Genomic DNA, 25,000 nt, shown 5'->3' with positions numbered 1-25,000 from the left:
AAGTACTCAACATCTACTTTACATATACTTCTAACATCTAACTTTATATCAGAATACGCTTGACAAACATCCAATTAACACAACTCAGATAATCAACGTCTTGAGGTTGTCTTAGTGAATTATATCATCTGTATTTGATGTCATGGCATTTGTATTATTATTGATATCAAATTTTGTACAAATATTTCATTAGTATCTTGAAATCAAGAAACAATCTTAAACTTTTTAATATGACAATAACTTTACATAGTAGAGCTTTGGTAGGACACTTCAGGAATATTAGTAAACAGGGGTTTATGGTAACATAGGACAAGGGGGTGCCTGTAATTGGTCCATTAAGAAGTTCCTGGCTGGTTTGGATCACCAGTACACATAGTTTTAATAACTAGTTTGTTTTTCTCAATGATGTTTCGATATCTGTAAGGAGTCTTACTAGAGTTCATTAAAAGATAACTAACATAAGTAAGAACTATTAGTTATCGGTGAGATAACATATCATAAATACTATATGGTACTAATACTATCCCAGTTAAAAACATCAAATACAAATGAATTAAATGAAAATTATCTTTAGTTTTGAAAAATGACATAGACCATTCCATTCTCCTCATATCTAAATCATGAAACCACTTTGAAATCATTGACATGGTTTTTTCGATAATAATATTCTGCGCCATATAGTGCTTTAAGAAATCTAGCCAAGAAAATGAATATCTTTAATACATACAAAAGATTGTTTCCGGAAACATGTTGAAACATTGCATAAAACTTGATTGTTGTTCCATAAAGCTGTGTCTATATATCAATTGCTAAATGCCATTTAAAGTATTCTAAATACAAGTGTCCGATATGCAACATATACGATATATTATGCTGTCTTTACAAAATTCAACATTTCTGTTCCATCTAAACAACTAGATACTAGTGCCCCACAATACTATCGATGAGAATTAGAATTAGAATGTCTTCAAAATAAAAGAGCACCTTAGTATTGAGATATCAACTTCTCCTTGGTATACTATTTATATTAACATTTTTTAATTAAAATCATTTTAAATAATGTAAAGAATACAGAAGTATGGTGTTGACAGGTTCATGTTAAGTTAATATTTACCTAAACAGAAGTATTAAACAGCATGACTCTTTAGATATTTGGCATTAGGAAGATAGTTCGGTACAAACAACATATCATAGCAATAGATTTAGTACAAATAACATTAGTGTATATAGTTCTTTATCAACACACCTCATTATAACATACTTTATCTACATACTTTAATAAACCTTTAAACATTTACTTAACATCATCGTCAAAACATCAACTACCATTCTGCATCTGTTTTCAAACATAGTGCATCTTTTATTCAAAGTTACACAGCACTGCAGACATTACACAACTACTGTAACAATATTATGACAGCAGTCTACATCTGTAGACAGCTTTTATAGCTTTCTGACATGAAAAGAATGAAAGAATAAAATACTACTACAAAGAAATGAACTTTAAATGTGAAGTTGAAGATAGATAGGGTAGGAGATGCACAGTTAAACAAGCATTGACCAGTCAATATAAATAAATAATAGAGTGTAGAAACACATGTTCTTTAATTCACTACACCATGTTTGTCATGGTTGGAGAGCATGTAGTGAGAGAAATTTTGCTTGTTTTGGTCAGATCTTGTGGTCAACTATTTATACAGCTTGTGAGAACTGTTGGCAGGAATGGAAAAAGAAGTTCATCTCAAAACATTTCAGCAAATTGATTTAAATGACAGATCTAGAGTTAGGTTTTAATGAGGCTTTGATATTGATATAGACATGGGAAGATCAGTATTTTGGTAGTAAAGGTTAGGAAGGTCAAGTCAATGATAACAACTTGGTACTCAATGTTTGATGTACTGTGAACTGATAATTAAAATGCTCAGTGATACTGTTAATATTAGATATCTTAATAAATAGTCATTTAATTATACTATCTCATTAATATACATCTTAATATCTTCTTCTGACCACTTGAAAATGTACCTTTGTGTTATTTTCCTTTGCTGTAAGCTTAGGTCTGGCAGCAATGACTCTATGAGAGCATAAAATAAAACTACAGTGATTAAAAAATTTGTTATCAAGTTAAACAAAATGTGACACATGACACTATTCTGATTTAGCAGACTTCTGGTTTTCAATCATTTTCAAAGCCAATATTCATCTCAAAGACAAACAACATGAAAAAAATTTACCAGGAAATACATATATTTTCATCCATCAGTGCCTTTTGTTTTTCAACTGCAGAGGCAAAAAGTGTGTGGATATATTTGACTTTATTAGCAACCTATAGTTTTAACAGATTCATCCAAAACTATAATTATGATTTATATTTGTCTATTTTCAGTCCATTGGGTCATTGTTCTATCTATAATGGTACAATCTGTAAGGATGTGCTTGGTTCTAGATATGTCTTCCACAATATAACATACACTAATACAACAACCAGTATTAATGAAGGCATTGTCCGAAGATTGTTACAAGAAATGAGGGAACAGGCTTTATTTAAATCCATGTGTAAAGAAGAAACAGCCAAAAAGTTAATGTGTCACTATGCATTTCCAGACTGTGAAAGAAATACTCCAAACCAGTTACAAATTTGCAAGTAAGTTTTTTTTTATCATTTCCCATAAGTCTGGAGAATCAAGGTTGGCTGAAAAACATGGAAGTAGTCCTAAATAGTGTGAAGCCTTTGTAACTTGTAACATAAAATAAGAGTATATAAATATGGAAGTAGTTACTAAATATATGTTTATTATCTATTGCTAATATTTGTATGTTATGAATATATTATGAGTCTTGTTAATTTCCAACACAAGTGGTTGTTATAAGCAATCAGTACTACCATATGGTGAGAGATAGCCTGTGAATTAGGTTGGTTAAGGCGGTACCAGTCATTCATGACAGCTGCAACCTGAAAATTATCCAATGTCAATTCGGGTCACTACTAGTGCTGTCAAAATCTTCAACTTTACTTCAATTTTATGAACTTTCTGGGGTGCTGTGTGGAGTAGGAATGAGTTTACCATGTTGTGAATGTTATTCTAATAATTATGATGTAAACTGTGAACACAAGAAACAAAACTTAATCCCTTATTTCCCTAACACAGATCTTGTTACCCTTTCTGATTTCACTGACTGTGAGAATTCTCTTCTTTTCTCTGCAGGCAATTCATTAAAATCAACATGTTTTTTTATTTGTAGAGAAAGTTGCCTTGCTGTGAAAGATTTATTCTGTTACAAAGAGTGGAATCTAATCCTAGAGAATAAAAAAAATGGTGTTTACTTTCGCAACCGAGCCCATTTTCGATTACCAGAATGCAATGACTTGTCATCAATGTGGGATAATACCACCAGGTGTATTGCTGCCAACTTGTTTGAACGAAAGATTTCAGAAGTCTCCAGTAAGTCTTATGATTTATCATTTAATCCCCTTTCTTTATCAATCTATAATATATATATAGCACCAGCCATATCATATTATTGCACTTCTTGCTAGTTTTTGCCTGTATTCAAGGTTACTATAAATTTAATGATATTAAACATATACATCAATACACAGACGGCAAACACTTGAATAAAGAAAGGCAAAGTACTAGAATGAAGTCAGTTACGTGTCAGAGATTTGAGTGCAAAGTATGCATTATATTCAACCCTGAAGGTAGAGATAAAATTTATGCAATTTACTTCAACCACAGGGTAAAGATTGAGGAATTGTGTCACACTAAAATGGTGATTGAGATGGCATTAAATTGTAAATGAAATTCCAGTAAATTGTAAATGAAATTCCAGTATATTGTAAATGAAACTAGGAAGGTTCAAATCAACCTCATTGTCATTGTAAAGACTTTGATTAAGATCTCATATTTGTTTTTTCAAATGTTATTTTAGGACATTGAGTCCAAATTAGTTTAGCACATTGATTTATATAAATATTATGTTAAATTAGATATTTAATACAAGATAGAGAAAAGAGAAGAAAATATATCATATGTCTGTAGGACAGCTGCTAAATCTTTCAAAATCTCAATGTTTTATTTTTTCTCTTCCTGAAAAACATTTAGAAAACACAATCAAGCCAGGCTTGACATTTAAAAATGTGTGACCCAAACTACCCTTCTCATATATCTTGGTAATATAACTTGAATATCTGAAATTTCTGTATTAACTTATTTTTAATGGAATCTTATTGATATAATACTGACATGATTTCCCTTCAGGATATTCTTTTTTCAAGAGGACAACATATTTAGCTACAGAAGCTATAATAGGGTACCAACTTTTCTGCTTTTAGCTACAAAAAACAAAACAAAAATACTAAACAGTTCATTTTCATAAATGTCAAATTTAAATTTTGTCATTGTTATAAGTGATACACATGTACTTCTTTTAGGACAAATTTTTATTTTGACTAGACAAGGACCAAATAACTCGGCTTTTTGGGTATCTGGGATGTGATGTCAAAGTCATTTTTTGTTGATATTGGTAACTTGTTTATATAGAGTAAGGGGTTATAGATAGATATAATGTAGATCAAGAGAACAAGTAACTATGCTGGCCCTTACATATCAGAACTATTTCTGAAAACAATGCAGCCAAAAATGGCAGAGACATTAATGAAATTATGAAGTTTGTATGTGAGAAAGTACAGACAGCCTAAATTTCTACAGATATCGGTAAGACACTTCATCTTGATGTCTGAGGTATCATAAATATTTTATTTGAGTGCCAACACTTAATCTGTATAAATGACAAATTTGTACCAAAAAAATAAAACATATTTTGATAAACTTGTATTTCAATAAATTGAAATCTTGTAGAACTTTAAGACAATTGTAGATTACTGATGATACGTTTTTTTTTTTATAAAGAATTGCTGAAAAATTAAACCCATTTTCTTATCTTTGTTGTGACGCCATAAGTTTTAACATATTCATTTCAAACCAAATAAATCAGAAAATGAGATTTTAAAAAATAGGAGTGAGGTTTCTCACAATCTTGTCAAATGTTTATCATGTTAGAGCAGACAACTTGTACATGTTAATCTGTAGGAAAGGCATCTTTTATTAAATTTCATGTAGTAAATTCAATCCTTATAAAATACAGCTGTTAAAGGCAAAACTGAATCCCTTGGTTTCTACAAAACAGCTGTAAAGACTAGTCCCTAATGATTGAAATTTTGACAGAATATGTACATGTGGAATCATAGCCTTTCTGATTAATATTTTAATACTCAGGAGAAATAATATTTGGGTCTCAAGTTACCTATATGATTTAGTTGATTTAGTTGAAAAATAAACTAATCTTACTGTATTTCTTAGTATTAGAATCAGAGCGGCCTTAACTATTGAACATCTGCACTCCAAAATATAAATGACTAGTTTTTGCATTATATCATGGTATTATTATATCTTGATGTATTTCTGAGTATTCAGATAAGAGCAGACATTTCAAGAACATCTGCAATTAAGAAAACAAACATATCTTTTAACAAAAGTGCTTATTTCGGGTGTTTCATTTACCGGTATGGCCTGAAATTGTATCATTCCATCAGATGTCTGTGGTTCCTGTAACTATAGAAATACTAAACTGTATATGACGCCACTATCACAAAATCTGTTAATGATATCTTAGGGCCTTTGCAATAGCTACATTACAACACTTAGTTTTAGTGGAATTGCACGACCCACTGACTGAAAATTGGAATGGTGAAAATGCATGAACCCTATTAGTGTCCTTGAAACACATAAAAAGTTAAAACCTGTTCGATTCCTTTAATAGCATATTTTTATATTGAATTTTATCAGTTACAAATTTGGAATTGAAATAGAACATCTGATCAAAGATGCTTATTTATATTTGAAAAGTGTTTCAGTTACTCAAGGCCCTTGTTACATCTATTTTCAGGTGATTGTTATAAGGGCAAAGGACAATGGTATAATGGTACTGTTAATGTCACTATGTACGGTCTACCATGTCAAAGATGGGAAGACCAATCACCTCAGAAACATGACCGTCCCCCTAGTGTATTTTTAGATCTTCTGAATTCTGAGAATTATTGTCGTAATCCTGGTCAAGAAGAAGATCAACCTTGGTGTTATACTGTCGATGAATCTAAACATCAACGCTGGAATTTCTGTGATATTCCAAAATGTGGTAGGTGGCAAACTGTTTATTTTTAGGTTGTAATAACAGGTAATAAGTACCCTTATTAGTTTTGATTTATCAGTTCATCAGTTTTGAGATAATGGCATTTCTTTGTTTTTAAAAGTGTTCAGCTATTTTAAATTTTTCTATGTTTCTATGAATCTTTTGGTGGAGGGTTGAATAGGGGCCAGAGGGTTGTCCAGAGGGGGTAGGAGGAGGGGACAAATTCAATGATAAGGAATAAAAAAGGGGATGGAGGGAACAGCTTCTGAAATGGTTAACAGCTATATTGTAAGGAGTATATTGATAACAATTTGAGGTGCATGGAACAATTTTAAACCACTTAATATCTAACAGTTTCTGGTGTTTATCTAAGTGTTTCAAGTGCAAGCAATTTAAATACTGTCCGTAATGACTTATACTAAGTAATTTATATTTGATATCAATATTGTTGATGAAAGTTGTTAAGAAATTTCAATTAAGTGGTTATGTTGACTTACATCAACCATCTTTGAAATTTTGGCATCTTTTTATAAAGTACTCATTCTGTCTAATTATTACTTGAATAATTCGTAAACTTCAAAGTAAATTGCTTAATTAAGGCAACAATAAGTCAGGTTTGCGTTGTCCAATCTTATCATGCTTATTCCTTTCGAAACACCATACATTACCTCGTTAATGATTTAAAAAAATAGGATAATCAACTATGTGATTATGCAATTTATAAATATTTTTGTTAGGAAGGTTTGTGGAATCCCTTTTTTATCTATTGGTAATTCTTGAGAACAGCTAAAGCCTTTTATTTGTGAGAGTTTGTAAATTTTAATCAGTTTTTATCAATGAATAATTATCATAATTATACAAAGTTAATTTAACTATCAATGTTATTTTTCATTTTAGAAATGCCATTAACAACAGTGCAAACAGAATTAGATAGTGAAAATACAGAACCAGACAAATTAAAAACAATCATTATAATATTCATTGTATCAGCTGTAGCAATATTCATTGTCACATTAATAGCTGTGATCAGTTATAAACTCATATGTGTTCAAAACAAGCTGAAATTCAAATATAACTCAACACCACAAGAAGATTTGGAAATCAATGTTGAAAAACTACCTCCTAATTCATTATACCATAGAATCAAAGATAAACCAAAGTTAAACCCTAAATTAGAAGGACTAGAATTTCCACGCAATGATGTGGTGTATATACGTGATCTGGGACAAGGTGCCTTCGGTCGTGTTTTTAAAGCAAAAGCTCCTGAATTAGTAAAAGGAGAAACATTTACTTTTATAGCTGTTAAAATGTTAAAGGAAGATGCTTCAGAAGACTTACAAGCTGATTTTGAACGTGAAGCTTCCTTATTGGTTGAATTTAATCATCCAAACATTGTGAAATTATTGGGTGTATGTGCAGTAGGAAAACCGATGTGTTTATTATTTGAGTATATGAGTAAAGGGGATCTAAATGAATTCCTGCGTATTTGTAGTCCTGATCATTTTATCATTAATCCTCGTAGTCATGACATATATTCTTATGAATATTCATCTTTAGACTCTGTTAACCAGTTGAATATTGCTAAACAAATTGCCAGTGGTATGGTATATTTATCTGAGAAAGGATTTGTGCATCGCGATCTGGCCTCCAGAAACTGTCTTGTGGGTGAAGATTTAAAAGTAAAAATATCCGACTTCGGTCTAGCAAGGACAGTTCACAGCATAGAATATTATCGTGGCAGTGAAAATGATGCAATACCTATCAGGTGGATGCCTCCAGAGGCAATCTTGTACAATAAATTTTCAGTTAAATCAGACGTATGGTCATTTGGTGTAGTTCTGTGGGAAATTTTTTCATTTGCTATCCAGCCTTACTATGGAATGACACATGAGGAAGTGGTGAAGTTTGTGAAAGAGGGTAAAGTGTTGGGTTGTCCTGAAAACACTCCTCAACCTGTGTATGAACTGATGAATTTCTGTTGGATACGTAAACCAACTGAAAGACCAACATTCCGCAAATTACACAAAGCAATTAGTTCTATGTATGAAGAATATTATAAACAAAAACAAATTGCCGAGGATATATAAGAGAGGGTATAATGTATTAAGCTAGTGACCAATTCAACATTGTGGTGTTGATGAATAGTATGCTTCCAGTCAAACTTCCAGACCAAAAACTCACGTTCATGGGAATAATTGTGTATTTGGATCATTGAATTCCTAATGTATTACATGTATCTTTATTGTGAACTTAACATTATATCAAGTATGAGCAGTTATGCTGTGTTGAAATGACATTTTGTATTGTGTCTTAATTTTCGTTCTGGATCAGTGAGCTTGTTTCGAACTGCTAGCACCACAGGCTGACTTTAAATCCAGTATATTTATATCAGTCAATCTCTCCACAACAAAAACAATCAAAGTTTTTCTTTCCATATGTAACAAAGTCACAATCTTCACAATAGCACAAAGGTAAAAGAAAATTAGAATTGATTAAATCAAAAATGATAATAATTTTAAATTTCATTGATCAACTTATGCCATTACAATGCAATTTCCAGGATGGTTGATGGATTGGAATACTGTAGATAGACCTACTTAAAATGTGGCCACAAAATCTGTTACCACTTGCAATTCTAAAGTTTATTAATGGTAATTTGCATGTAGTAACCATGAAACAGAAAGGTAGATGACTTGCTTCGATTTTGATTGATTAAATGTATCTTAAATTTTTTATGTGTATCTGGGACATTAATAGAATCTATTTGCTCCATTCCAATTTTCGATCAGACGTCTGTGATTCCTGTAGTTCCAACAAAACTAAGTGTGTGATGAGGTAATTTGTTTTATCATATAAGGACTGTTGCCATTAGTGACTTCATTAAACACTTAGTTTTACTCAAAGTTTTAGTGGAATTGCATGAACCACAGGCGTCCAGTTGAAAATTGGAATGGTGCAATTTGATGCTCTAATACACAAATAAAAAAATTTGAAAACCTCTATACAATCACTTTGATGTAAATTTTTAAAGCAACTCCTCTGAAATGAATGATAAAAATGTGTTTTGCTGAGTTGAAGATGGAACAGAAAAAGTAATAGTCAAGCCTTTATAAAGAAATTGCAAAATAGTAATAAGTTATAAAAGATTTAGGCTAGAAGAATGAACGATTTAAAGGGACCAAGCTTTATATCAGGTTTATGTTTATGTTTGGGTCACTGTTAAGATCTGAAAAATCCTGTAATCTGTTATCCATAAATCATTTACATTTCCATATTTTCACTAATTAATACTATATCACATAGCCAATCTTTATTCTTTATCAAGGCAAAATATATCTTATCAAGTAGATATAGGTTTTTCTAAATTGCAAGAAAGATTAATGCTGAGCATGATACACCAATCATATTTTGTGACTTTGCCAATACATGTACTAGAAATAAATGTTATTTTCACTTTTGTCTCAAAATTTTGTCACATAACAGAGATTTGTTACCTGTTTGTTATTTGTTTGAGATAATAAAACAAGAGCCTTGCTATATATTTTGGGATAATAACTAATAAATGGTAGGCCTACATATGAATGTGAATCTCTACAGCCAGCATGTCAAGGCACCTGCCAAAGGAGAGGTCTAATTAATCTTTATCGAAAGTTTTCATACATTTTTTATCTGATAAAGTTCTAAAAACAACTTGAAAGGTATCACTAATTAAACCAAACTCGATCCTCCGTTTAAAACCATAAATATTATATACAAGTAAAAGAAAAGTAGAGTGGTTTATGACTGTAGGCTTACAAAGCAACATTAGGTGATCTACAAAGAGCTATAACTTCGGGATTTCAGAGAATTCGTAAGCTAAAGGTTTTTGATTTTTAGGCATACTTAGTTATATCAACTTTCTTCATAACAATCAAGATATCTAGGTAATCGTAGTGACGACAGTTCCATTTTATCAAAATTTCCATAGTCAGTGACATAATCCTTCGAATTCCAAGGTGCCCACACAACCTTCCAATCGCAGCCATCACCATTGATCTCTCTATTACGACCATCTTCCCACCGTCGTATTAAGTCTCTAGTCTGATCCATAACTATCCACTTCCACTCTTGGTCCAAGTTCCTTTCTAAGGGTACAGTTGCTGACCATTCACCTGACCCACCAGGGTATTGATAAGCTGGAACTGACTTTGATGATTGCCACTCTCCCAGAGCATCACTAGATCCAATTAAAGCAAGTCGTTCGTCCGAGTATGTGTGATAACACGTATAAAATGTTACAACACACATGTCCGGTTCCAAAATCTTGACATCATCGTCCCAGACAGTGTGCAGTACCCCACCATACCTCCCTATCTTACATGTCCTGACTTCCTTTTCAACATCTACTACCTTTTGACCTTCAAACATCGTCCACCTCCAAATAAACTCCGATCTTTGTGGAATATCAATAAAGGTCTGATACCAAATATCTGTATCATCTTTAGATGTTTCGTTGCACATAACGGTCTCGCTCATTGTCCACATCCCCGAGGTACATCTGACATATCTTATTCCAGGTCGATATGTTGGTGGTAATTTCTCTGTCACATGAAGTCTGAAATTGATCTTAACAGCCCGCGAACTTTTTAATTTATCGATGTTCAAAATTGTTTGGAACTGAGAAGTATTTTTTTCTTCCAGAGGACAATTATCGTCTTCTCTTACTTTGTCATCCCGATCAGTTTCGCCATATTCCGTAACTTGTCTGAGAAATGCCATTCCTGAGGCTGGTGATAGACTCAAAGTTTGGTTACAAAGTTTTCGAGAGATGTACATCGATACGTCACTGGAAATTGACGTTCAATCCACGTCATTCTTAACAAACTCCACTTAACTGGTCGGACATTTTAAGTTGAAAATTAACTTTATCCATCAACTATACAGCGTGTTATGGACAAAGAATAATGTATTGCTTGACACATTTTCCATGCAGGCCCCCTTTTTTTGCTCATTGTCATTCTAAATCAATAGAATTGGTACCTCTTCAGCGATATCTTCTTGGAATAGAAACTTCTCTCCGCGACTCCCCATAGTGCCCATTTCCAATCACATGGTAACCACGCCACACATAATATTATTATGTAAACATGCCTACATGCCTCACCCAAAAAATACACTTAAAATTGCTAACTGACAGTTACGCATGTCGTCTACAGGTCGCATGTTCTTTTCTAAGCATCGGATCCGTCGCAGTGGACATGGACGATGTTTACCTTAAGTATGTGGCCACAGATTCCAAGAGCTCAAATCTTATTAAGTAGAATACGAGCAACTGCTCATTGCAACTTTCGGTTACTGTGACTGCAATGTGGTATGAATCCTTTCTGACAGATTCTTCAAGTTGGCCTTCTGTTAAAAATTATGGAGAATTTTGGAAACAATTGAGAAATATTTGAAAAATCGTATTAACTAATCGGAACTATTGGTCTTGCCACTCCTTTCTAAATGAAATTACGACTGTTATGACTGATGTGTCAGTTTGAAACACATACAAGATGATAAGATAGGCTATCAAAATATAATATTTCTGTTAAAAACAGGCGAATACAGACATATACATTACATGGTAACTTTATCTGCAGACATAACATTTTTTAATTGGTTTTTACAACTAATTTCAACAATTAGACAATTTGTTTGACGTTATCTCTTCTGATACTCAACTACATCAGTAAGGATGAAGACAAAACACTCAAGTCATCTTTGGACAATTAATTATATTTCCTTAAAAGCACATATAATCTGATAGCAACACGTGTTTGTCTGAAGCTTCATGGTTTTCCCGCTTGAATTGTCTCTTTTCATATTGCTTACGTTTAAAATTCGATCTTATCGCTAAAAGACTTCAACTGAGATCATTTATAAAAGTTGAGAGCCAAGATCAGGAATCATAACAATCCTCAACAAGAGATTTCAAGGTTTTCACTGATTCTACACTGGTGTCTTTTAAAGCCATTGTGAGTAAAATTTGTTTATTAGTTTTAACACCAGACGTTAAATTTTTGGCTATCACATGTGTCAATGGCTGCAAAAAAAGGAAAGAAGAAAAAGCATAATAAGAGTATAAAATTATTTCTAAGCTTTGTTGAAACCACCTATAGCTGTATAATTTGCATCATCGGCAAGATCTGTAATAAACTTCCAGCAATGAGATGAGACCAATGCGTCAATTAGATAAACAAGTTGGCCTGTAACTAAGATTTTTCAACGTTAATGAGGCAGATGTGCGAGCTTTAGATGTCTACAAACACCGTAAATGTCAAAGAATAAAAATATACAACCAATTTTCAAGAATGTGATTATCACTGGTGATTCGGTCATTCTCATTTTATGAAATGAATAGTTATAAGGTTTTGGTTATGACAAAGTCGCATAATCATTTAAACCACAGTGGCCAAACGGACACAATCCCCAAATTTGATAGAGCCTACTTCAGAAATATATGACATAATCATTATTTTGAAAATTAGGAAACGATCTTCTATAGTTTTCAGTAAGGCCCCGACACTATCAATAACAATCTACATACCTCATCCTTCCCAAGCAGAACTTTGCTGTTATATACAAGCGACGATTTCTGCATTTCGTCCAAGACCGTATCTGTATCAATTTGGACCTGCAATTTAAAGTCCTTGTTAAGACCGTACCACTGAACTGAAGGGTCGTGATAGTCTGTACATAAGCTCTTTGGCTCTTAATTTGAAATACATGTAAACCTATATAGTTAATTATGAACATACACGGTGAATTTATCGAAACTTGATCAACGAACCTTCCGAAAAGAACAATTTAAAGGGACGGATGCACCTTTTTTCGACCAAGCATGCTTTAGTTTCAGCGCTTTTGCCCCATTATAGAATGCCAAGCTTTAAGTTTGTGGTCAAAGGGAAGTAATTTCACATAATTGTGGTCTGTAGTCCCCTGTAAAGCTACTTGATATGTGTGCCAACTTACAATTGTTCCCAATTTTTGAAATTGGGTAACTACCACCATCAATCTATCGGAATACTCTGTAATGATTATTTCACTTTTAATACCATTGATGTCGAAGGCCGTCTGGAAAAAATCAGATTGTTGAGAACGTACACACTCCTAGCCCCTACAGTGCACAATGTTAATGTTCACACCAATTATTTTTGTGAATATCGACCAAAATACCAAATAACTACTGAGTCTTAAATCAGATCAGAACAGATCGAGATCAGTGTAAACATGTACTAGAAATTGAAAGCATTTCCCTAAAATAGCCAGGTTCATGAGTCGGTCGATTTGACATAGGTAAGCATACTGCGGCTTGATTGAGATAAGAATATTTGGACGGTGTGACCATCGACCCAGTGTTATAGAATTACTTACATTTTCAAATTCTGACCCCCCAAAACAGATAAAATTTTATTTAATCCAATCTGCAATGAAATTTGTTAGTTTTTAAATTATTCAAAGATAATATTGATAATTCTAACCTGCTTTGATTTGACAGGAAAGTTTTCAGGCGTGGACTCTATGACGGCTGACATCTTGAATTTTGAAAACGAGGCTGCGTCATTTCACCCAGTTGATAGTAAATCATTTTAGTAAACAAAACAGAAGAAGCATCATGCCTGTCGATGTTATTGGATATGCCTTCGCAGCTACGGTTGCCGCGGGTGGTGTGTTAGGTTATGTGAAAGCTGGTGAGTATTTCTATGAGACTGTCATCTGTTTAATATACATATTATTATGCTGTAGGCCTATTACATTCTTATATATTAGAATGGAGATGGCAAGTCAAATCGGACATAAGACAAATAGGACAATATAATAGCTGGTTTGGTGACAAAGTCGCCTTTGCTCGACTCAATAGTTTTATGTACAAAGAATATTTGAACAGATACAAATAGCGTCCTTATTTTTTCAGCAAGCACACCTTCTCTTGTTATGGGATTAGCATCTGGTGCTGTCTTAGGAATTGGAGCTTATCAAACAAGCAATGATCCCAAAAATGTGTATACATCACTCGGTGAGTATTTCAATATTATTTTGGTCTACTTGTCAACATTGGCATTGATCAAAAAAATCTTTCAGGTTACTGAGCTAATCTGTTCAAGAATGTTACATTTATTAGTTTTTCATCTTCTCTGCAATTTGAACATAATGTCTTTACCATGTGTAAAACTTGCAAACTGGATTATTGCAAAATGTTCAGTAGACACTTCAGTCTAGCATTCAGGCCTTTGTCTACATGAATAAGACTAATAAAAATGCAAGAACAAATATAATTTGTAATCATTTGGATTTATATTGTTCCACAAGTAGTTGATGTAAAATATATTTTGTTTTCAGTTACAAGTGGTATATTAATGGGAATTATGGGCGCTAGATTTATTAACTCTGGAAAATTTATGCCAGCTGGCTTGGTAGCGACATTAAGGTATGTTTAACATAATTGTAACATGGACAAATATTAAGATTTTTTTACCCAATGATTTGAATATGTAGTGCTAGATTGCAATTTGTGTATATACATGGTGGAGCAAAGGTCTCTATTGTGGGGTCAGAAGTACTCAATGTTATGATATATACAGATAGCAGTGCATAATAATTATCATGTTATCAAACCCATGTCACTTGAATTTCTACTTGGTATTACACTTTAATGTCAGTTGTATTATGTATTGCTGTAACCTTCAGGTATCAAATAATTTCTAGAGCTTATAGTCTGTCATCAAATATCTGTATCACTTTAGAGAGTGTAAATCTGTTGTCCAGTTTGCCATATGTTAAAAGACAAAGGCAGAAGTAATACAAGTCATAGCTCATTCTCCCTTGCAGATATTACACACAGTTCCCTCACAGGCTCACACCAGTAGTGTATAGTTGTGAATAACGAAAGTGGTCATGAGTTCAGAACGAAACTTATGACACTATTCTTAATCGCTACAGGTGCAGGCACATTTAGTTATTGTTATGGATTAAATTTTTTAATCTGTATATTTCAGTTTATTGATGGTGGCAAGATTGGGTATGAGGTTAATGAATCAGTAATAAAAAAGACTGGTTGATTTTATGTGTATGATTGGTGTTGGATATCAGCTGTTTTTTGTTTTGATCATTCATGTTATGTCAGATACTATGTTGAATATATATTTTGTGGAACAAATACTCTGATTTTTCATTCTTTTTGATATTTCAAAGTTGTCTTCAAACAGACTGCTGGGTTTTGAATAGGATGACCTGGTCTGGATATCATAAGGGTCAGAAACGGGGTATATCAACTGAGGCATAGCTTTAGACAAGCTATTACACACCCTAAACAAATATTGTAATGTGGGAATTTATATTTCCCTGCCCTAAAATGCTAATGAAGCTACCTATATAACTAGAACATTATGTATATTCTGCTTTCAGGGAACAGTAAGAAATAATCTCCAAGACAATGCTAAACAAATGTCAAGCCTAAATAATATATTGAATGCAATATCTAACATTTTGGATGAGGCGTTTCAGATGTTGCTGAAATATCTGAATTTGAATGATGTAGAAAGCTGATAATCTCATTTTTTTTATGTATAAAGCCCTCACGCAAAAATTAAGAAAAAGACAGGAACACTACTTTTTAGGATTTTTTTTTCTATTTGATTTTCTGTTTTACATTAACTGATGCTTCAGGATTAACATCATTCTTTTCTGTAAGTTTCCTTTTTATGGTTTTATGGTTTTCAGGACGTTGTTCTGGTTCATCACTATCTGAATCTTCGCTATCAGGGTCCTCCTTTTCATCTGAATTATCTTTATCATTGGTATTATCTTCAATTTGTTCTAAAACTAATGTCTCTTCAGATTTCATGTGTTTTTTGGTGGGAAGAGGAGGTGTTACAGCTAGACATGTGATACGAAACTTTGTGTCATGTTCTACAACTTTCTCATACTGTTCCTAAAATACAATATATTTGCTAAGCACTACATTTACAATATTGTTTATGAAATTTTGATTGTAAACAACATGATTTCTAAGAAAAAACAAATGAGAATATGAGAACATAAACTAATCGATGGTAATTTAACAAGTAAGAAACCAACTTACCTGATCTATTTGTATTTTAAAAACCCAGATATTACCATCACTTGCTGCTATTATTAATAAAGGTATGTTATCATCAAAATATGAACAGCAAAGACCTTTTATTCTACAAGACAGAATATCATTTATTTTAAGTCACAATTTAATAAATTAGCAACAACAATGGCCAAAAGTAAATAAACATTCAAATCTATTTGTATTTATTTACTGACTATAATGTTTGCTGTAGTAATTAGACACAAACTAATCAATTACAGATATTGCCAAAATTTGAAAAAATGTTTATTTGATAGTAGGCACAATTACTTGTCAAGCTGCAACATAATTCAGTTGTCTGAAGATTGTAAAGTATGAATCTATGTGCATACATTACCTGGTGCATTTTAACTGTAAAGATGTGACTTGTTTATCTGTAGTAAAATCATGTAAAAACACCTGTCCTCCTTCCCCGCCATAGGATATTACATTATTCTGAAAACACAAGCCAAGTATTATATTAGTTCTTCATTAGTATCATATTGAAAATGATTCTAGTACACACTGGTAAATAGATAGAAATGACATTGAAAAAAACATTGGTGCTGAAAAGCAGGACATGGTTTAGTAAAGGAGATTCAGAGACAATTACCCAAAGACAATATCCAATGAAACTAAGATAAGGAAACTTACATTTATAAAGACTATGTTATTGATTCTCTTCTCTGATTCTATGGTACAATGAATGGCAGCATCCTGAAAATTAACAGAAATTGGACTTCATTCAGACTTTCTACTTACATAGATAAAGGCATCTAAGTGAAATGAGACTTTGGAATAATATAGGGATGCTTATGGGAATAAAATGATTCAGCAGGTCAGCAAATTGTTGCTGGATTCTGAGACAAATGTGAAACAGTGCCCAGAGCTTACAGGTCTGACATTGCATTTTCATGCAATGAATTGCTGCTTTATTTATCATGTCATTGTTAAATTCATATATTATTAAATATTAATATATATTATATTCATTATGTAAATGTACTTGAATAACTTACCTCCATTTTATAAATGTGAATTTTATTGTAAATACTAACAGCATAATGATTTCCATCAGGAGACCATAAAACATTATCGGCAACTAAAATACATTTATCATTACAAATTACATTACAATCCTCTAGAATGTTCCAACTGAAGGATTTATAATTTTCATCAGTTTGGATATTGCCGTAACAACATACAATAATCAAAGATGTAAGAGGAATGAAAAATATAATTGAAATCAGTTTTATAAGCAAGCTTTTAGATAAATATAATCTCATACTTACTCTCTTTAATATTACTAATATAAGCATGTCTACCAGTTATTAAGTTCCATGTTCTTAATGTTTTATCTTTACTCACTGTTATAGCTAATTTACCACTGGGATGTACTGAGACACTGTTTACTGCACCCCTGAAAAACAACATATTTTTCTTATAGATTTATGAATTTGCATACAAATACAGTTTACTCTGGATTTTTATTACTAGAATTTCTATCTCAGCCTCAAATTCAGTATTCCAATATTGCAATATGTCACAACCAGACTCAGTTTCAGAGGACAAAATCTGTGAATTTTTTAATTGGTAAACAAAGATGATTTATTTGTATCCTTACTTGTGTCCTCTGAATTGACGTAAACATTCCCAAGAATAATTCTTCCAAACACACATAGTACCATCTTCACTTGTACTAAACATATGACTATCTTGATGAAAGGTTATCTGAGTTACAGTACCTAAAATATCAATAAAAATAGTCAGTTACAGAGCTTGATGTCTTTATACCCTTCGAGAATAAAAAAGATGGCCATCCTGTAAGCTTTGCCACATATAACAAAACACTCTGAAAATTAATTTTTCATATAGGACGTCAATGTTGATGCTTAAAAACAATAGCATGAAAAATCTTAATTACTCTGATACTGTGTCCTTTTTTTTTTAATAAATAACTGTTCTGACAAACCTTTAGAGACGTTACCTGAATGATGCATCAGTGTTCCCAGTTCAGTTTGTTTCTGTAGATTAAACAACCTGATGGTTTCATCTGTACTTCCAGTAGCTAAGACATTCTTCCTAGATATTCCTGCTGACTTGATGCATCCCAGATGAGAATGATCTGTAAATGTCTGTTCTATTTTATATGTCTAACAAATAAAATGCAAAAAAATAACTAATAATATAATGTCATCCTCATATAAATACAGATAATTTAATAATCACTGTGAATAACCTCATCAATTATTCATTTGTCAATAGAAATATAGTAAAATTTTTCGACTAAGTCTTGGGTTAGTACTGCCATCCCTTTATCATGGTGACTGGACAATTTAATGGTGGTCTGTAGTATTCATAAAAAATTCCTTGCCCAAGGTTTAACTGCCAAATTCAAATCTCTCACCTCTTCAGAGTTTATCAATTTATAACCCAATATGAGTTCTTCGTATGTTCCTACCACTATATTCATTTTAGCTGTAGATAGACTTTCTGTAATGGAAATATTATAAAATTCGTGCACAGAAAATCACGTTTTTATTTTGCAAACATTAACAGTTATCTTCCCTTACAAATGTAGTCATCGTTCTCAAGTACTCATATGACTAACTTGTTGATCTTCTAATCATTTGTTCCATAAACCTTTTCATTGAAATTGAAAGTTCGGCAAGATATTTCCACAAAACAGTCTGATCTTGCTTATTTTTTAATGTTTGATAAACCATTTTTGAACCAATATGAAAAAAATATGTTAAAGACCTGATAATCGAGATCACCTTTAATTGGATGGACATAACTCTAAAAACTAAGGGCATTCTTTTCAATTTGTAGAGATTAATTATTGGCATCAATAATTGTTATTATTTAGTTTATTTCGGCAAGCAAAAATGGCAGAAAGACAGAGAGGATATGGTGATAATCGAGCAGATTACAGGCGGACACACGTTAGGTATGTTGGTTCTTGCATAGTTTATTTATCCGGTAAAGGCTATTTTTAAAATCTCCTTTTTGCATTGGCTCTTCATTGAGAAAGACAAATCGTCCACAAACTGGTCAGTCCTTGTGAGAAAATGAAAACTTTTGGAAAAATAGTCCAACAACGTATATTGATGTTAATTTTTTAATACTTTTCAATCAGAGATACTAAAGCATATACATGGATAATCAAATTTAACAGAGATCTCTTTTATTTTGCAGACCAGAATATTGTCTGTATGTTGGTGATTTGTCTAATGATGTAGATGATTCTATGCTGTATTATGCCTTCAAAAGAAATTATCCTAGTTTATACTCTGCTAAAGGTAAAATAAGCAAATTAAACGCATGTCACAATTTACACATTTTCGAAATAATAAAGGTTTGAATTAGTTATTCTGGTTCCATTCCAATGAACAGGCACGTCACAAAGCACAAATAATGTGCTTTAGTTTTTACATGAAATGCAAGAAAAGAAAATGCAGAAAGTGATGTATTATTGCTGTGCCATAGGGGATTAATGCTGGATAGTAGCAATAATTAGCCTTTATCTTGTTTCAATAATACTTTAAATCTTTATTTTCAGTTACATACGACACAAGTGGTACAAGTGGTAAAAATAAAAATTATGGAATAGTGAGATTTGATGAAGAATTGGATCAACAGAAAGCTCTCATTGAAATGCAACATATCAGAATTGGTAGAAGAACAGTGAAAGTTAGTTTGGCAGCACCAAAGAGGTATGCATTATTTCAGTTCAGAATCTAGTTGCTTAGTTCCTTTGTTACTTGTATTTTCAATCATTGAAAATGAAGCTACACTTTTTATTCAGGTATCTGTATTTAATCTTCCTGTGCAAACAATGTAATAATTTTTTGCATTTCAATTTATCATAGATACGTTCTCAAAGTAAAGAAGCAATCTGACAGTGAAAAACTCGGTTTGACATCTGATTTCTCTATAATCTTTTGTTATTTGTAGAACAGAAGCACCTGGTACCAGTGAATCTGTGTATTATTCTCAATATAACTCTACATCAGGTCCTAATCAGTATCATTGGGGAGGATATACAGTCAATTATAATACTAATCCTTGTCAACAGGAATATCAGGTGATATCATTTGCATATTTGATGAGGGGTGGGGGGTACGATATGTTCTGTCTTACATTCAGCTCATGTGAATACAGTGCTATGATATATGATTAATAAAAAAAATTATAATCCAAATAATGATCATGGTTACAATAATGCTGACTGATAGATGAAGACTTACTTGAGAGTTTACAGACGTCATTGAAAATGGCAAGGAACTGATTAATTTCATTACTGAAATTTTGAAAAATATCTCATGGTTTGAATTTCAGGGACATTATCAACCACAGCATGATGATGAAGTTGATCCATTAGAAGGTTTGTATTGAGTTATCCCCCTTTAAGCAGAATATATGTTGATATTATGTAAGTTTGAAAGAATAAGCTTAGTAAAGCCAATATACTTTTGCACATTAGGGTCTGATTTAAAACATTATCATGAACAGTTCACTTTATTTTCAGGTAGTGTAAGTGGTGATAGACAGAATATGTCTGGCTTGTAACATTTAATTTCTATTCATTCTACCCCAAAATAAAGTGGACTCCTTTTGAATTGTCTGTTATTTTCTATGTAATTATTTTAGATCCTCAGTTAGAAGTTGATGTAGAAAAAGAAAATAGAGAATTTATGATATCAAGTGAAGTAAGTTGAAGAAAATCATATTATCTTATTATTCTTTTGTAACTTAATAGTACTTAATATTGTATCGTCTCTTTCACTCATCCGAAAATATTAAATATTTCTACTATGGCACTGTGGCCAATTTATTTCAAATGATGGATCCAGTATATAATTTTACAATCCACATGCTTCTTTTAAACATTTTATATCTTTGACTTTAGTTAGTTTTGCTCTATGTAGTTGCCATAGACTTCATAGTATTCGATGTTTTTTTTTTATTGTAGGCTTTCTTCAATGCATTGGATCAATCAAGATGGCATCCAATAGATCATGTGACTTCACAACTTCATCCTTTTGTCAGCTGAATTTTCACAATTTTAAAAAATGGATTCAAATTTAAAATTAATTGCAAAGATGACCTAGAATTGTGGAAGAGAAACTTGTTCTTAATGACTTTATGAAAATAGAGCAACATTACTCATTGACACATCACTGCCTAATGGAGGTGAAAATTTGGTGCAGGGTGGTGCATGTGATAAACACCATTATATAAATTATGCTGGATATAAACATATGTCATTCACATTGATTTATAATTAAAGGCCATGGTTAGCCATTTTCGGGTTGATTTGGGTCTTAAATATACGTAAATAGTCTTCAGGAGTACTAGAAATGGATGAAAAAAGCATAATTGACACATCACTGCCTAATGGAGGTGAAAATTTGGTGCAGGGTGGTGCATGTGATAAACACCATTATATAAATTATGCTGGATATAAACATATGTCATTCACATTGATTTATAATTAAAGGCCATGGTTAGCCATTTTCGGGTTGATTTGGGTCTTAAATATACGTAAATAGTCTTCAGGAGTACTAGAAATGGATGAAAAAAGCATAATTCGTTCAAAAAACTTCAAACTAGGAATTTTACTGTCTACTTCTGTCTACTTCTATATATATGTATCTTTTCTACGAGTCAATTGTGGATACCTTTGTACACACATGGATTTGAAGGTCATATTTCGACGGTAAGCTGTGAATACTATTTCTGATTAGCTTAGCTAAAAATTTACCATTTCTGAGACTAAGGTATGATTGGTCAAATGAATAATGAACCTGTCCCTTTAAAAAATTAAAGTTATTGTGATGTGGTTTGTTATGACTGGTTGATCCTAACAAAGTGAATGACCCCCTTTTTTTTAAACAATTCATTGGTCTACAGTAATGTAGCATGTCCTAAAAGAGCTAATTATATAAGTTGAATGAACAATGACTTTAAGTCTAAAATTTACTTGAAATAGATGTGTGTTGTTTTTCTATGTTTGTTTCAATTAGTAATAATTGTAGCCATGTGGGTTAAACCCATGTATTTGTATTTATTAAAGATATGTATGTTTGTATTGAGAATTTAAAAGTATGTGAATTTAACAGAATGACAGACTTAAAATAGAATTGAGGCAATAAATTATGTATTTTTATTGAATCCTTTTCCCAAATGTTGTACTTTTAACTTACATTTCCAGTCTGTTTCTGACCAACTTTTTAACCACCAAATGTTCCTTGTTTTTTCTGACATCTCTTTCATAGAAAGTAATTTGCAATTGACTACACCATAAGAATGTTGCAAAATTTTATCTAATCAGTCAATGTCTCACATAAAAATACACCAACATAAAAACTTAGAACTATATGAGAAAAAGTGGCTTGCCATTTCATTATTCAATTTCTCTCAGGAAACAAAACACTGGGGTATCTAAGGTTTTTAATCAAATTGTAATGTGACATTTTTGATAACATTTCACTGCAAAAACAAATGAGTGAAATGTGTTAATTCTATTATTTTTCTTCTTTTGAGATAAGATAATGTTATCTTACAGATACATACACACTATATTGTAATATGTGTCCGGTTGTTTTGTCAGAGATAATTAAACCAGAACATGTTTTCATTATTTCAATAAAGAAATGACCAACAGACATCGTCGTAAGACGGCGGCAAAGACCACTGTTTGTCTGACCAACATTCAATGGTTCTAAGTTCTTACGATATCGAATATTTTTGACAGTGGGACCCAGATCTGCATAATAACGTATTGGATAGGCAGAATTTTTGAAAAACAACAATGTCTGTCTCGTATCTGTAAATCTGTAACAATACACCACTGATGTAATTGGCATACAGCGGTGTAACCTTACACCATAAAGGCCAACCCGGAACTGATGGTTTTATCTTAATGTAACAAATGACATTATAATTAGCTAGATTCCTGTCTGTGGGACATGTAAATTTCCTGGCCAACTCATCATGGTTATAATCGCCTTCGACCAAACCGAATCTACTTGTTGTTGAATTATGAAAATTCATACAAGCAGAAAGTCCCATCCTTTTCAGGACGACTAGTTTTGGAAATCGCGGGTTTTCTTACGAACTTTGTTGCGTATGAGAAAAGTGAAAAAAAACTCCTGCAAAACAGGTGCGAAAAGTCGACAAGAATAATATATTTAATTTAACCCCGATTTGTGGAAGCGCTTTTGACATTCAAACCTTATAGGGCAATGTATTTTTATGCTTGAAGAATGTTAAAAGTAGGGACCTAATTGTTAAGGACGCGGATGAAAAATTTAATAGATGTTTCAACACGTAGGTTTCTTCCTCCTTGAATAGAATTTTAACTAGAACATGATTATACTGATCCAAACTAGCTCTGACTGAATTGTTTAAAACTGAATTCATTCATTACTATTATCATTCTTTCATAAAATCTGTTGTAAAATTTCTTAAACATTGTGTTGAAAAAACCCTTTCTTTTAATAATTGATGAGATGTTTTAGTAAATATGGAAAGAAATATTATCAAACACTTCTATACATTTACAATACAATGTTCGGTCTTTAGGCGAAATCATTAATTACAAACAAAATTTCAAATTTAGTATATATACACGCCTATACATTTGGAATGAAATTCCGAATAGGCCTATTATACATTGGTTTTTGAAATTTCGACATTTATTATTTAAGAGATTCCTTTATAAGCAGAACTGATATCACTGCCTGTCATCTATACTCTGACAAAGACCCAATATTCTGCCTAAATACAAATTTCAAAAGAATTATCAACAGCTGTTTTAGATATATTGATGAAAACATCCCAAAGCTTCCACGGATCTTTCAATTGAAGTTTATTATTTCGATCGGGACCTATTGATATTGACTACAGGTGATAACCTTTCCTGTGGAAATGGGGTTTCTTTGTTAGTGAAATAGATAAAAGTCATTCACGTAATGTCTATTGATGATCAGTACAAATCTGATTAATCCTGTATACTTTAGAGGTTTATAAATGGGTTATCTCGAGGTGGAAATGAAATGAAAAGGGTATTTACAGTCGTTAAAGCAATAAATTTATTTAGAATACAGTCGGATAATAAGGGAGATGACCTTTAAGCTGCTTATTGGGAAAGGTCAATCTGGACCCCTATCACAATAGATGGAGGACATTGGACTGACAAACTTAAAGTAGTTGACTAATCACCATTGACCCAACAGTGCGTCAGCTGGGTAAAGGGCCATCCAGTATCGATAGAATGTTGTAATTTAAATTAGCCGACCCCTGCCATGTTCTAAAGATAAGAATTGGCTATTCATATGTCATTAAGTTTAATTTATTATGTATGGTACCATGTTGCAGCCATTGTAATCTGGTATTTACAGATTTTATTTTAGATTTTATATCCCACTTCATATGGTGACTTAATCGGGGTTTAAACTTTTCACGTGAAGAATATTTGAACCTACACATTCGAGGTGTCAAATGAAGTCTACTGTTTATTTTGTCGGATTTGATATCGGTAGAAAGAAAAACTTGTTTAAAGGTGGTTATGGAACCATCACGGTTCAAAATAGCCAGAAAGCAGGATTTTATGGCGTTAGCTTGCAAATAGAAGAACCAAGTCGGTAAAATCATTTCAAACTTGTTTAAAAATGACAAAAATGGGTTGAT

The 25,000-nt window shown here is 32.2% G+C and overlaps 5 protein-coding genes across 5 annotated transcripts; 3 read left to right on the top strand and 2 right to left on the bottom strand.

Moving 5' to 3' along the window:
* Positions 1-2,219: 2,219 nt before the first annotated feature.
* On the top strand, positions 2,220-9,729 carry LOTGIDRAFT_219301 (hypothetical protein; the record flags this gene model as incomplete). The annotated part of the gene is made up of 4 exons (XM_009062710.1): positions 2,220-2,644; positions 3,244-3,443; positions 5,947-6,195; positions 7,087-9,729. The coding sequence occupies 4 exons, from the start codon at positions 2,220-2,222 to the stop codon at positions 8,274-8,276; spliced, it is 2,064 nt and encodes a 687-aa protein (XP_009060958.1). The 3' UTR covers positions 8,277-9,729.
* A 351-nt stretch (positions 9,730-10,080) lies between these two features.
* LOTGIDRAFT_165666 (hypothetical protein) lies at positions 10,081-10,947 on the bottom strand (the record flags this gene model as incomplete). The annotated part of the gene is made up of 1 exon (XM_009062709.1): positions 10,081-10,947. The coding sequence occupies one exon, from the start codon at positions 10,945-10,947 to the stop codon at positions 10,081-10,083; it is 867 nt and encodes a 288-aa protein (XP_009060957.1).
* A 2,841-nt stretch (positions 10,948-13,788) lies between these two features.
* Positions 13,789-15,374, top strand: LOTGIDRAFT_219297 (hypothetical protein). The gene is made up of 4 exons (XM_009062708.1): positions 13,789-13,901; positions 14,126-14,227; positions 14,551-14,638; positions 15,207-15,374. Exons 1-4 carry the CDS (start codon positions 13,826-13,828, stop codon positions 15,250-15,252), a joined length of 312 nt encoding a protein of 103 aa, XP_009060956.1. The 5' UTR covers positions 13,789-13,825; the 3' UTR covers positions 15,253-15,374.
* A 444-nt stretch (positions 15,375-15,818) lies between these two features.
* Positions 15,819-18,861, bottom strand: LOTGIDRAFT_234571 (hypothetical protein). The gene is made up of 9 exons (XM_009062707.1): positions 18,711-18,861; positions 18,276-18,456; positions 17,928-18,048; positions 17,596-17,723; positions 17,323-17,405; positions 16,958-17,020; positions 16,662-16,759; positions 16,292-16,394; positions 15,819-16,141 (listed from the first exon to the last, which is right to left on the bottom strand). The coding sequence occupies exons 1-9, from the start codon at positions 18,774-18,776 to the stop codon at positions 15,839-15,841; spliced, it is 1,146 nt and encodes a 381-aa protein (XP_009060955.1). The 5' UTR covers positions 18,777-18,861; the 3' UTR covers positions 15,819-15,838.
* A 255-nt stretch (positions 18,862-19,116) lies between these two features.
* Positions 19,117-21,422, top strand: LOTGIDRAFT_234570 (hypothetical protein). Its single transcript, XM_009062706.1, has 7 exons — positions 19,117-19,253; positions 19,502-19,605; positions 19,866-20,019; positions 20,261-20,390; positions 20,645-20,690; positions 20,957-21,015; positions 21,279-21,422. The coding sequence occupies exons 1-7, from the start codon at positions 19,192-19,194 to the stop codon at positions 21,357-21,359; spliced, it is 636 nt and encodes a 211-aa protein (XP_009060954.1). The 5' UTR covers positions 19,117-19,191; the 3' UTR covers positions 21,360-21,422.
* The last annotated feature ends 3,578 nt before the right edge of the window (positions 21,423-25,000 follow it).

Source organism: Lottia gigantea (assembly GCF_000327385.1).
Source record: "Lottia gigantea unplaced genomic scaffold LOTGIsca_53, whole genome shotgun sequence".
NCBI classification, from domain to species: domain Eukaryota; kingdom Metazoa; phylum Mollusca; class Gastropoda; family Lottiidae; genus Lottia; species Lottia gigantea.
Note: the sequence above shows the minus strand (reverse complement) of the source record. Positions and strands in the feature narration are given on the sequence as shown.

Excerpts from the sequence above, each read along its gene's own strand:
- LOTGIDRAFT_219297 (XM_009062708.1), top strand. The coding sequence starts at position 13,826 with ATGCCTGTCGATGTTATTGGATATGCCTTCGCAGCTACGGTTGCCGCG. Across the intron at positions 13,902-14,125 it reads GTTAGGTTATGTGAAAGCTG|CAAGCACACCTTCTCTTGTT; the intron begins GTGAGTATTTCT and ends TTATTTTTTCAG. Across the intron at positions 14,228-14,550 it reads AAATGTGTATACATCACTCG|TTACAAGTGGTATATTAATG; the intron begins GTGAGTATTTCA and ends TTTTGTTTTCAG.
- LOTGIDRAFT_234571 (XM_009062707.1), bottom strand. The coding sequence starts at position 18,776 with ATGAATATAGTGGTAGGAACATACGAAGAACTCATATTGGGTTATAAA. Across the intron at positions 18,049-18,275 it reads TTCAGGTAACGTCTCTAAAG|GTACTGTAACTCAGATAACC; the intron begins GTTTGTCAGAAC and ends TTGATATTTTAG. Across the intron at positions 16,760-16,957 it reads ATAACATAGTCTTTATAAAT|AATAATGTAATATCCTATGG; the intron begins GTAAGTTTCCTT and ends TTGTGTTTTCAG.
- LOTGIDRAFT_234570 (XM_009062706.1), top strand. The coding sequence starts at position 19,192 with ATGGCAGAAAGACAGAGAGGATATGGTGATAATCGAGCAGATTACAGG. Across the intron at positions 20,691-20,956 it reads TGAAGTTGATCCATTAGAAG|ATCCTCAGTTAGAAGTTGAT; the intron begins GTTTGTATTGAG and ends TAATTATTTTAG. Across the intron at positions 21,016-21,278 it reads AATTTATGATATCAAGTGAA|GCTTTCTTCAATGCATTGGA; the intron begins GTAAGTTGAAGA and ends TTTTTATTGTAG.